We start from the raw sequence: 13,453 nt of genomic DNA, 5'->3' as shown, positions 1-13,453 counted from the left end.
CCGGATCCGAGCTGGCCGAGTGAGATCCTGAGGGAAAACAAAGGACGCGACGCGAAGCGGCAGCCTCGAGGGAAACGAGCCGGCGTCAGGAACAGGCTGACAGCCCGTGCACACCGCACACCTCTGCCTAGCATCCAGCTCGCCAATGTCCATTCACTGGAAAACAAGCTCGATGACCTCAGGGCCAGGATAAAGTTCCAGAGAGACATTCGGGACTGCAATCTCCTCTGCTTCACCGAGACATGGCTAAACCCAGCGGTGCCGGACCACGCCATCCAGCTGGCCGAGTTCTTCTCGGTTCACCGCATGGACAGGACACGGGACTCGGGGAAGTCAAGGGGAGGCGGCGTGTGTTTAATGGTGAACAACAGCTGGTGTAACAGTGCGAGCGTTGTTCCTCTCACATGCTCCTGCACACCAAACCTGGAACTACTGTCCATCATGTGTCGTCCTTTTTATCCACCTCGGGAGTTCACATCGGTCATAATCAGCGCCGTTTATATTCCACCACAAGCGGACACGGACACTGCCTTATGCGAGCAGCATGAGGCACTCACACAGCACCAGACACAACACTGGGACTGTAGCGGGGGACTTTAACAGTGCCAACCTCAAACGCGCAGCGCCGAACTTTTATCAGCACATCACCTGCCCCACCAGGTGCGAAAGGACACTGGATCATTGTTATACAACTGTCAAGGACGGCTACAAGGCACAATCTCATCCACCGTTTGGTAAATCCGACCACGCCGCCATCTTCCTCATGCCAAAATATAAACAAAGGCTGAAACAGGAAGTTCCGGTTCAGAGGGAGGTCGTGCGCTGGACGGACCAATCGGTGGCCGCGTTACAGGACGCACTCGATGACGCAGACTGGGACATGTTCAGAAACAGCTCTGATGATGACGTCAGCGTGTTTACGGAAGCGGTTGTGGGATTCATCAGAAAACTAGCGGATGATACTGTGGAAAAAAAGACTATTAAAACGTTTCCCAACCAGAAGCCGTGGGTGGATAAAACCATCCGCGACGCTCTGAGATCTCGCACCGCTGCCTACAACACGGGAGTCGCGTCGGGGGACATGGAACCGTACAAGGCTGCGTCATACAGCGTCCGGAAGGCGGTGAAAGAGGCGACGCAGCGCTACGGGAGGAAACTAGAGTCACAACTCCAACAGAGTGACTCTAGGAGCCTGTGGCAGGGATTAAGGACAATAACGGATTATAAAGCACCAACATCCGGTATGATAAACGCAGACGTGACTCTGGCAGATGAGCTGAACATTTTCTATGCTTGCTTCGAGGCTGCAGCTAAGGACGCTAGCGATGCTAATGCTAGGGGCGCTAACGGCTACAAACAGGAAGTCACTGCCAGCACCGGAAGCGCGTTCATCATCACCGAGCATGACGTGAGGAGAGCCTTCAAGAGAGTGAACACTAGGAAAGCAGCAGGACCAGACGGCATCTCAGGCCGCATTCTCAGAGCCTGCGCAGACCAGCTAGCACCTGTGTTCACTGAGATATTCAACATCTCTTTATCTCAGTCGGTGATCCCCACATGCTTCAAAGAGTCCATTATTGTTCCTGTCCCAAAGAAACCACATCCTGCTTCTTTCAATGACTATCGCCCTGTAGCCCTTACCTCAGTAGTGATGAAGTGCTTTGAACGCCTGGTCAAAGACTTCATCATTTCTTCACTACCAGACACACTGGACCCACTACAGTTTGCATACCGTCCGAACCGTTCCACGGACTATGCAATCTCACATCTCCTCCATACATCTCTCACTCACCTGGACACTCAGAGGGGGAATTATGTAAAAATGCTCTTCATCGACTACAGCTCTGCATTTAATACCATAATTCCCTCCACACTCACCACCAAGCTGGAGCACCTGGGACTCAGCTCATCCATGTGTCAATGGATCTCCAATTTTCTGACTGGCAGACCACAGGCAGTAAGGATGGGCGGACATGTCTCAGCCTCCATCACTCTCAGTACTGGAGCCCCCCAGGGTTGTGTTCTGAGCCCCCTGCTGTACTCTCTGTACACCTATGACTGCGTGGCCACTACCAACTCCACCACCGTCATCAAGTTTGCTGACGACACTGTCGCGGTGGGCCTGATCACCAACAACGATGAGACGGCCTACCTGGAGGAGGTTGGAAATCTGGAGAACTGGTGCCAGAGAAACAATCTCCTCCTGAATGTCAGCAAGACAAAGGAGCTGATAGTGGACTTCAGTACAAAGCAGGTGAGGAACTACCAGACCCCCATCATCAACAGGAGCCCAGTGGAGAGAGTGGACAGCTTCAGATACCTCGGTGTTCACATCACACAGGACCTGGCATGGTCCTGTCACATCAACACCGTGGTAAAAAAGGCCTGGCAGCGTCTGTACCACCTCAGACACTTGAGAGACTTTAGACTGCCCTCCAAGGTGCTCAGAAATTTCTACTCCTGCACCATAGAGAGCATCCTGACGGGAAACATCACGTCCTGGTTCGGGAACAGCACCATGCAGGACAGACGAGCTCTACAGAGGGTGGTGCGATCAGCTGAGCGCATCATCCGCACCGAGCTCCCTGACCTGCACTCAATCTACACCAAATGGTGCTGGACCAAGGCCAGGAAGGTCGTGAAGGACCTCAGCCACCCCAACAATGGACTGTTCACTCTGTTGCGGTCTGGGAAGCGATTCCGCTCCCTGAGGGCCAACACAGAGAGACTGAGGAGGAGCTTCTTCCCGCAGGTGATAAGGTCTCTCAACCACACCACTATGCAGAATTAACACAATATTTTCACAATTTTTACAATCAATCAATCATACATCAATCTTTATACATCCATGGACACTATGGACAACTCCACGCACATCTACACTACATGTTTATGTTTACATTCTGGACCATTGCACAAAGACACTTTAATAACCTTTGCACAAAGTCACTTTTTCTATGCATATTTGCACACCATTATATTTCTATTTGTACAGTACATTTCTATTTTCAGATTCTATTTTTAGTTCTTATTATAAGCTTTAATTCTCTTTTTAAGGTCACTGGCGGTCGCGTAAGCATTTCACTACATTCCGTACTGTGTATGACTGTGTATGTGACAAATAGAATTTAAATTTGAATTTTATTAAATTGAGATCTTGAGATAATATGTAAACTCCCAGCAAAAAGGTTGCAAAGCTTATTGCCAAATATTATAAATAAAGATCAAAATGGGTTTATAATGGGAAGGCAGGGTTCTCATAATGTAAGAAGGGTATTGAATATAATTCAAGCTAACAAGGAAAAGGCAGACACAGCACTGTTATCACTGGATTCCAAAAAAGCCTTAGATGGGTCGAATGGCCCTATCTTTTTAGAGTTTTAGAAAAATTTGGAGTAGGAGAGAATTTCATAAAATGGGTTAAAGTAATTTATAACAACTCAAAGGCAAAAATCTGGACTAATAGGATTATCTCCAAACCAATCAAAATTAGCAAAGCATGTCGACAAGGATGTCCGCTCTCTCCTTTGTTATTCACACGATTGAACCATTAGCAATTGGAATACGTTCACATCTTTTCCTTTAATCTTGAGAGAAAACATTTTTTCAAATATTTAACTTAAATATTTATTCTAAATACATTAATCTAATCAGGAGAATAATCTTAATAAACCCTCACTTTTGTCATTAGAAAAAATTATAACAAGGGATAACTTGACCAAGGGCATCATATCTGAGTTTTATGAGTTGTTGACAACTAATTCACCAGAAAGTTCAAAGTATAAGTTAAATGCATGGCAAGAGCTGCAATTTGTATTAAGGCTCAAACTATGTCCATAAATACGCGTCTCAAACTTATTCAGTATAAATGGAGAATGCGGACATATGTAACACCGGCGGAATTAAATAAATATAACAAAAAATATACCAGACATATGGAGAAAGTGTATGGAAGATAGAGGAACTTTTTTCATTGTATTTGGCAATGTAGAAAAATCCAAATATTCTGGGAAAATATAAGACTCATAATTGAAAAGATAATATCAAAAGAAATAGTACTGGATCCAAAGCTTTTTCTGTTGGGTTTATATCCAGAGGAACAAAACTATAGTAAAAAAGCTTTATGCCAAGAAATGTATAGTGGGATCTGTTGTGGATGAAAACAAACAGACCAAGTACTAACCAATGGTTACGACAAATGTTATCAAGCCTTCCATTAGAAAAGATAACTTACATTTTAAAGGCTTAACCAAATGTATTTAAAGCAATATGGAGACCATTTGTAAATACATTAAACATTCGAATATAACAGATGAAGAAGGGGAAGATTAATCTGGGTGGACATTGCAGCTCTGACTTTGTTAGTAATAATAATAATAATAATAATAAAAAGGATTTTTAAAGGAGATTTATCCAGCTTTGAAACTAGTAAGATAAAGAAATATTACCATGGGTTAAAACAGGAGGAGGAACATTTTTGTTTGTTGTGTTTCATTTTGTTTTTTGTTTGAATATTTTCTTAAAATTGTTAGATGTGATCTTCTAGAATGCAGCAATTTCTTTGTTTACGGGAATTAAGAAAGTTGTGCGTGAGTGTACAGGACTGTACTCCAAATGTTCTGAAGAAAAAAACACATGCCACTGCAGTGCACCGGTTTACACACACACACACACACACTTGAAAATAATTTGTCTATAGAACAAGTTAACACTCAAACCTGGCTGTTACAACAGTATAAGACAGACAGCTGTCTCACACCTCAGAGTAGCAGTTCTGTATATAAAGTGTGTGTGTGTGTGTGTGTGTGTGTGTGTGTGTTTACCTTCATCATTAAAACAATGGTGTTGAGGGCAATCAGGCTCATGATGCTGTACTCAAACGGAGGTGACACCACAAACTGCCACATCCTGTACTGGAAGCTCAGCTTGTTCTCGGGCATGTGACGCGTGAGTGGCTTCGCGTTAATCGCAAAGTCAATACACGCTCTCTAGAATGCACACACACACACACACACGCAGATTATGCTTGCAATAACATTATCCACAAACAAGTGTACTGTACGATGCACATCATTGTAAACACACACACCCACACACACACACACACACCTCATTCTTCTCCAGGCTGTAGTCCTCCATCATTTTGTCCCCTTGTTCCTGGAAGGTGATGATGATGAGAGCAACAAAGATGTTCACAAAAAAGAATGGAAACACAACAAAGTAGACGACGTAGAATATCGACATCTCCATCCTGTAACCAGGACTTGGACCCTGATTCTCAAAGGTGGAGTCCACAGAGTGCTTCAGCACACTGAGACAGTGAGATAGGAAGAGAGACACCGGGGGAGAGAGAGAGAGAGAGAGAGAGAGAGAGAGAGTTAAGCATTCCGTCAGTAACTGAGCCTATTCTGTTTTAAAAAATGAATATAACGCAATAAAGAGCCCTGTGTGTGTGTGTGTGTGTGTGTGTGTGTGTGTGTGTGTATACTCACTCAGGCCAGCCCTCTCCAGTGGACACAGTGAAGAGTGTGAGTAGAGCCCACAGCACATTGTCATAGTGAAAGTCGTACTTCTTCCACTCCCGTTTCTGAGCCTTTACCTCATTCTCACTTTCATACACCAAATACTCTCCACTAAAACACACACACACACACACACACATATGCATGTTTCAGACACACAGAGTGGTCATATTCCTCCTCCTCTCAAATAATATGAGCTACAGTGTGGGACGACTTTCACACACACACACACACACACACACACACACACACACACTAATGGAAACACTGCTGTAAAGTAAAAATAAGACAAATTAACCTGCACTTTAACTTTTTGTTTAAAAAAAAATGCAACAGAGCAGTGTTTCTGTTAGTGTGTGTGTGTGCGTGTGTGTAAAAACGAGGGAAGGAGGGAGGGGGCACACAATAACAGAGAGAGAAACTGGATCTTTAACAAGGAACCTCTCTAATGAAACTTGCTTTTGCTCGGTCTCAGTGCGCGTACATCACTCGTATAATCAATACCTGTGCGTGTTTACTGTTTATTATAACACTGTGACCACGTGTTTACGCGTAAATCACCTTTATTTTGTGTTTGTATTTGTTTGTACGTGAAAGCTGTCCTTTCACGCGCATGTGTACCGTTTATTATAACACATGTGTGCATACGCGGGAAAAGACAACTTTCACACACAGACAAATACAAACACAAAATCTAATTATTGAAAATGATTTACGCGCACACACATGGTCACAGTGTTCTAGTAAACGGTACACGTATGCATGGGTGTTGACTATACGAGTGATGCACTCGCAATGAGACTGAGCATGAGAGACGATTACCCACAATTCTGCAGAGAAGAACCATTGACTCAGTTGTGATCATGTGTAGGGATGGAATCGAAAACCGGGTCTTGTTGAGAACCGGTTCCCAGTGTTTCAATTCTTCGGAATCGTTTGCAAAATTTGCTAATGATTCCCTTAACGATTCCAGTGGGCACGAATGACGTCATCACGCGCATTGCGTAACTTACGCACGTTGCGTAGCTTACGCTCAGTCAATAGTAAGCCTGACGCCTAAGCGGAACAACGCTCAAAAGTCTGGTTGTATTTCACCAAAAAACATGAAAATAAGACTTGCAATACTTGCAGTGTAGATATTTTCTCAAAGGGAGGAAATACCCCCAACATGCTAAAACATTTGCACACACAGCATGCAATAGCCATAAAAGAATGTTGCGTTTTCGATCCGCTCCGGACTAACAGTTCTCACAGTTCAGTTGCATTTGACACTGTATTGTATTTGTCACTGGCGGACAGTCCTATTTTTGAGTTCATATATATCCTTTTAAAAAGGAGAATTGTAATTTCTATAAGAAAATGTTAGACATTCTTGTAGAATTGCCATAAAATAATTTGTTGTATTTTGTTAATTTTACAGAAGAATATTTATTTTATTATTTAATACATTCATTGGTGATGCTAATCAACAATTTGTTGTCCCTTTTCTTCCAAATGAGAATCGATAAGGGAATCAATAAAGAATCGAATCGTTAAGCAGAATCGAAAATGGAATTGGAATCGTAAAAATCTTATCAATTCCCATCCCTAATCATGTGACGCTTGGCGTGAAAAGTGCATGTGTGCTACATGATACTCGACGATATTTAGTACTGGTATATCAAAACACTGTAATATCAAAATACAGTATCTGTAACATATCTGTGTATGAGCCAGGGGTAGCTCAGTGGTTAAGGCATTGGACTACGGTTCAGAAGATCCCAGGTTCAAACCCCACAACCACCAAGTTGTCACTGTTGGGCCCTTGAGCGCGGCCCTTAACCCTCAACTGCTCAGATGTGTAATGAGATAAAAATGTAAGTCGCTCTGGATAAGAGCGTCTGCCAAATGCCTAAATGTAAATGTAACAGCCACCCTTAAGACTTATTGCCCCTTATCTGTCCCGACAGATGTAAACGCACATGCGTGTCAGAGAGTGCACGTGTAGAGAGAGAGAGACGGTCGCTCTGCCTCTGAGTTTTCCTTGTTTTGTCTCTTCATTTTGTTTTGTATTTGTGGCATTGCCAGAGAGGTGTATGTGTTGTTTGGCATGTACCTTTTTCTGCCTATATGTGGTACTGACAAAATATAAAAACTCCAGTATCTGAAAGCTGTCTAGAGTTCTTTTTCCTTTTTTTTTTTTTTCAAAGTTCACCACGACCGAGTAAGACTCTCCCTGTCGCCAACCGGGTTATTAGCAATTTAAGGTTTCACTGTAGTAGTTTTTTGTTACGGGTGAATAATTGATCTTACCGGCAGTCACGATCAAACTCTTTGGATTCGTCTGTGCAGCAAAAAAATCTGCCTTTAAAAAGCTGCACAGCCACAACAGCAAAGATAAACATGAAGAGCATGTAGACGATGAGGATATTCAAAACATTCTTCAGAGAATTCACCACACAATCAAACACGGCCTGCAGAGACAGAAGAATGAGGTGGTGATTAGGGCTGTAGCTATCGATTATTGTAGTAATCGAGTATTCTACCAAAAATGTAATCAATTCATCGAGTAATCAGATAAATTTTAATTTTGCTTAATTAAACAGCAATGTAAAATATCAGTGATTCTTGAGATCAGGGACAAAACAGGTTTTGATTTTCTAAAAAAAAATCTTCATTATTTTAAAAACCAGCGTACACATATATGTTAAATGAGGGTTTGGCTATGTAACCATGTTTTGAAACAATCTCCCAGTTTAATTTTTTTTATATAAATTAGAGGTTTGCGGGATTAGCCCTGGATTTTTGTCAACACTATCAGACACATAGAAATGTCTATAAAATTATTTTTAAATAAGTTATCACAGATATTTAGACTCTTAGCATTTTTTAATTGTCTTAATCACATAAAAACGTTTTTTAAAAGAATCATATCATCTTTTAAATGTTAGATTAATCAATGTTAATGATTGCGGTTTAGGTTGTATGGACTAATCAATTTATCATTTAATTTTCATAATGAACAGTGATACCTAGAGGCATAAAAATTACACAATAACTTTGAAAATGCAACCATTTTGTTAACAAATATTCTTGAGGGAACAAAACAGCTCATCTTTAAAAAAAACAACAATATATCATTCTGACGGAGTTGACAAGGCATCAACGGTGTTGATACTAAACTGACGGTGGTGACAAGCTTGTAAGAAACTGAAAAATATTTCATTTAAAAGGAACATTGAACTCTCACAAATATCGTAACATTGCAAGATATGAACAAAACACATTATATAACCAATTTTTCATCTCATGGGAGTTGAGAGACTTTACAGGCAATAGAAAAAGAAATGAATCCCCTTTGTAAAGTTCACAGCACCTTAAATATATGCTGCTTATAAAGTATATAAACCAATTCAAATCATCCATAGTCAAAATGACAGCTAAACTTTTAAAACATTGCGAAACTGTTATAAAAAAACAACAACTTAACATTTGACTTCTCAAGGCAGTCGATGGAGTTTAAACACCAGGCAACAGACGATTCAAGTGTTCCTCTTCTATGAAATCCATGACCTCTGCTGATACAGTATGTTATATATCTCCCTGGTGCTGCTTGTACAGACGGGTGATGATGGCTCATTCATCTTGACTAGAATATCTGTAAATGGCACAAAGCAGACATCCCGCCATCCTTGTTTTTTTTTTAAAACAAACATTTGGCCCATGAGGGTGAAAAAATTCAACTTGAACATCTTGATGCTCTGGGTCTATTGTTAAGGCTTTAGCCAACCACCAGTTCTGTTCGTACATGACAACAAGACAGTCTCCACTCCGAGTATCATCGGGGCTTATCCTAGTTGTTGTGCCCTCAGGTTCTCTGCTAGGCTCTTTCTCCATGGCCTCCATCAGCATCGCCAGAGGACTCTGTCTGGGTCCTTTATCTGGGTCCTGAGGGTTGCCATCCAAAGTGTGAGTAACAGGACTGAAACACTGGCAAATCTGTGGCTCACTGCAAAAACATGAAATGTTTCTACAATGGATGATGTTCCCTTGAGCTACAACTTAATGAATCTTACTTGTTCCAGAGATGGATTTCAGGGATGGCATGAGGAGAGTGTCATAGGACTGAAAATCATCACTGGTAACGTATTGTAGCTTGACACCACATTTTTACGGACACCATCTCGTAAAATGCTCTGCCATCCACAATGTCCCGACCTCTCAGCGCAATACTGTCTGCACACCTCTTAACTGTTGCTCCAATGCCATCTGGGGCACCCTTGCCATGTGATGTAGGAAAGAAATTCCACGTTGCATTTGTCAACACCGTCTTAGAGTCAACAACGTCAGACACAAATCCTGATGGTGTTGACATCTGACGAGTTGACAAAATACCATGTTTCCTCTCATAACACATGTGCTTCTCACATGAGCCATCTTTTTTATCATTCATTGCTTGTAACCTTTAAACTTTACTTAAATTAAGCATTTATAACAGAAAATTCCATACAAATCTTACATTACATTGTTTATGGTGTTGACACACTATGGTTGTGACATGCAAAGTATAAACAAGTAGGTATAAAATTAAAAGAATATTAAAAACTTACCAGAGCTAGAGTGGTCTCATGGCATTTCAAAGAACAAGGAAGTGATAAAGGGGTCCTCAGACTTTTAGCTGCCCTCATTAATTACAGATTTTTTTTTTATTTAAAAAAAAAGGTCTGACGGTGTTGACAAAACCCCAGGACAAGTTAAATCGTCTTAAAACTACATTACATCAGTTTTTCAGCTTTAACTTTTGATGCTCATTAAATTAATTACTGAAATACTTACACATAGTAAATATACCATTTAATTTAAAATTACTTTTAATTGTTTTTAAGCTATTGTAATGTAATGACACCTGCTTCCGGACTAGGGTTTTTACAGACACTGTTTACATACCATATCATTTAGAATGAAAAACATTTATAAAACAACATGAAATAATATTTATTTGTGCTTTCATTAGCACACATTCGTTAGCACACACATTTAAATAAATAATTATACAGAAACACTTGTTCAGAACTAAAAGTTTTAAAATCTACAGCTCAGCCGTAACATAAGCCTTTACTGACAATTTCTGTTGTTTTCTCTCTTGCTGGTTTCTTCGTCTTTTGGTTCACTGATATTTTTATCGCTCCTTTCCATTTTGCAGCCACAACAGAATGCTCCATTAAATCAATACACAGCTTTTAGTTACAGAAAACATCTTCTGATGCACAACCTTGGACACATCATCAGTGTTGTTTCCTGGACTCCCGAGGTGTTTCGGGTCTTACAACAGACACCCTCCTCCAGGCGACCCGACCGAGGCTGATCAGACCCCGGCATGTGTCCAAGTGGCATGCTACCGCCCCCACCGTTCTCCCCTCTTCAACCAGAGCCATCTGGATGCTTTCTCCACTGCCTCCACGTTGCTACTTATGGCTCTACTTCGGTTGACGCCTGTTATGCCCAGTGTACCATAGGCCATGCTCAGGGTGTGGCTGGCAAATCCCAGACTGTCTATTTCCACTGGCATACACCTGGTCCTCCACCCATTTATCCGACACTGCTCCACTAGCTCCTGATATTTTTCCCTCTTCCTCTCCTGAGCCTCCTCCATCCTCTCCTCCCAGGGCACTCTTAGCTCCAGCAAGATTAACTGTCTTGTGGCCTTAGAGACCAAAATGATGTTTGGTCTCTATGTAGACTGGGTGATGTGTTGTGGAATCTTCTGTTGCCTTTTTAGGTCAACTGACATCACCCAGTCTTGGGCCGTGGAGAGCAACCCAGCAGAGCAGCTCTTTGATGTTTCCTCTGGCCTTTGTCCTTCCTTGATGAAGTGAATGGCCTTGGCTGTGGCTTGTCGGTATCGGCTGTCCTTGATCCCCTTGCTGACTACCTCAGCAATTGATTTAAGGAACCCCGCCTAATACTGGCCCTCACTTAATGCCTTGGAGCAGCTACTCAAGATGTGTTCTAACGTCCCTGGCTTGCAGGCATGCCGGTGTCTCTACTCTGCCCCATGTGTACAGGTTAGATGGGCTGGGAAGAATGTCATAGACCACCTGGATCAAAAACCTGATTCTCTGGGGGTTCCATGTCCAGATGTCCTTCCAGGTGACATTCCGCTCCCTCGCCTGCTCCCACTTCATCCAGGCACCTTGCTGCCGCATGGCCACTGCTCTGCTGGTTCTCTCCTCCTCAACTGAAGCACGCACCTCTCCCTGCACCAACCTCTGCCTCTCCCTCCCGCTGGCCAAGTCGTACCGGGTTGCTGTTAAACTCCCAAGTCCGGCTCTGCCTTGCGCTACTGTCCCAAGGATGGCCTTGTGCTTCAGCCAAGTTTCAGCTTGCTGAACTGCCTCTGCTGCCCTCCACTTCCTCCCTGTCCTAACGACAATCCCTGCCCCGGACACTTTCGCATCTCTGGATCCAGAATACTGCAGGTGTTCCTGTGCCCGTGCCACAATGACCTCCTCCCTGACTGAGCCAAAAGGGAGTCTAAGCTTGTTGGTATTCCCATACAGGGCGATGTTACTCAAGCTACATGGCAATCCCAGCCATCTACGTAGATAGCTGCTCACCTTCTGCTCAAAACCTTCAACCACAGTCATGGGGACCTCATAGATGAGCAGGGGCCAGAGGAGTCTTGGGAGGATTCCATGTTGGTAAACCCAAGCCATGTCAGTGCTGGTTTCCCTGATGGAGTCTCTGTCATTGAGGCTACAGTTAAACACCTTCCCGAGGCTCTTTACTGGTTTCTTAGTGACTGATGTGATTTGATGTTGTCCCAACCTGAAGCGGAATTCATTTGTGACTTTCCCCTTCTTTAGCAGCTAACTGTTTGTGTCTCCTTCCGCTTTGTGGGGGACGTAAACGCTTCTTCTTCGTCAGTGTTTAGCGCCGGCTGGCATCCGGAAGCACGCTGTGTCACGCCAAACAAATAACTGCTCAAAAACTTAACGCAAGCTTTTAATATTAATTAAAATAAACTTCGAGGCAGAAGGTTTTGCCTCGATCATTGTTTTTAATCGAATTACTGGAGTTACTTGTGAAATCGTTTCAGCCCTAGTGGTGATAAAGGAGTTTTACACAGTACTTTACAGTCAGTTTTTTAAATAATAACTGAGTTAAGCTGTACCTCAGGTGTGTAAGATTAACATAGTTTTTAGGTGTGTAAGTTTGTTCTGTACTTTGCATGTGTACATTTATCCTGTATTTCAGGTATGTAGGTTTTACCTTCAGCTTAGGGAGACGTTTGATGGTCTTGAGTGGTCGCAGGACTCGTAACACTCGTAGGGATTTAATGATGCTGATGTCTTTGCCTTTACTGCTTCCCCTACAGAATGGCAGGTGCATTGCACACACACACACACATACACACACACACACACACCCGCGCACACACAAAAACACGTGCACACAAAAGTGAATACATATGCACTTAGTACAGGAACTACATTGATTTTGCACTTCTATGATGATCATGTTTTACATTGATTTATAAAATAAAAAGAAGTCTGATTGGCTGATGTGTGCATTCCTTTAGCATAGCACTGTGACATCATCATGAACCAACCTTTATTTCATTTTCTTTTTATTTCTGTCTTTGTCATTGCAGCGAGTTAGAGATGAGGGGTCTGGGTTAATGATGTTGGTGGGGGTGAGGGAGGTGCTCAGGTAACTGCATTTTGTTCCCAGAAGAACTCAGAAAAGCTCAAACCAGGAGACAAAGACGAGTAACACACTCACGTATGACAAAATAACACACTTCATGTGTAAACTTCACCAACTGTGATTACTGTGTGTTCCTGCAGGAAAATGGAATATACTGCCATGCATTGCCACTCTGTTATGACACACATCTCACTGGGCTCTTATCCCATCAGACACTTACTGACTGTACTCCATCTGTTACT

General features: G+C 42.5%; 1 protein-coding gene across 1 annotated transcript in view; it reads right to left on the bottom strand.

The window, feature by feature from the left end:
* cacna1ab (calcium channel, voltage-dependent, P/Q type, alpha 1A subunit, b) overlaps positions 1 to 13,453 on the bottom strand; it is a 136,152-nt gene that overhangs the window by 86,038 nt on the left and 36,661 nt on the right. The window contains exons 25-29 of the mRNA XM_053491779.1: positions 12,774 to 12,873; positions 7,815 to 7,975; positions 5,493 to 5,633; positions 5,110 to 5,311; positions 4,824 to 4,988 (exon numbers count right to left, since the gene is read on the bottom strand). Of these exons, the coding sequence (XP_053347754.1) occupies positions 4,824 to 4,988; positions 5,110 to 5,311; positions 5,493 to 5,633; positions 7,815 to 7,975; positions 12,774 to 12,873 (769 nt within the window). The remainder of the gene's footprint in view (positions 1 to 4,823; positions 4,989 to 5,109; positions 5,312 to 5,492; positions 5,634 to 7,814; positions 7,976 to 12,773; positions 12,874 to 13,453) is intronic.

This window comes from Clarias gariepinus, chromosome 3 (assembly GCF_024256425.1).
Source record: "Clarias gariepinus isolate MV-2021 ecotype Netherlands chromosome 3, CGAR_prim_01v2, whole genome shotgun sequence".
NCBI lineage: Eukaryota > Metazoa > Chordata > Actinopteri > Siluriformes > Clariidae > Clarias > Clarias gariepinus.
The sequence above is the reverse complement of the archived record's forward strand: the minus strand, read 5'-3'. Positions and strand labels throughout refer to the sequence as shown.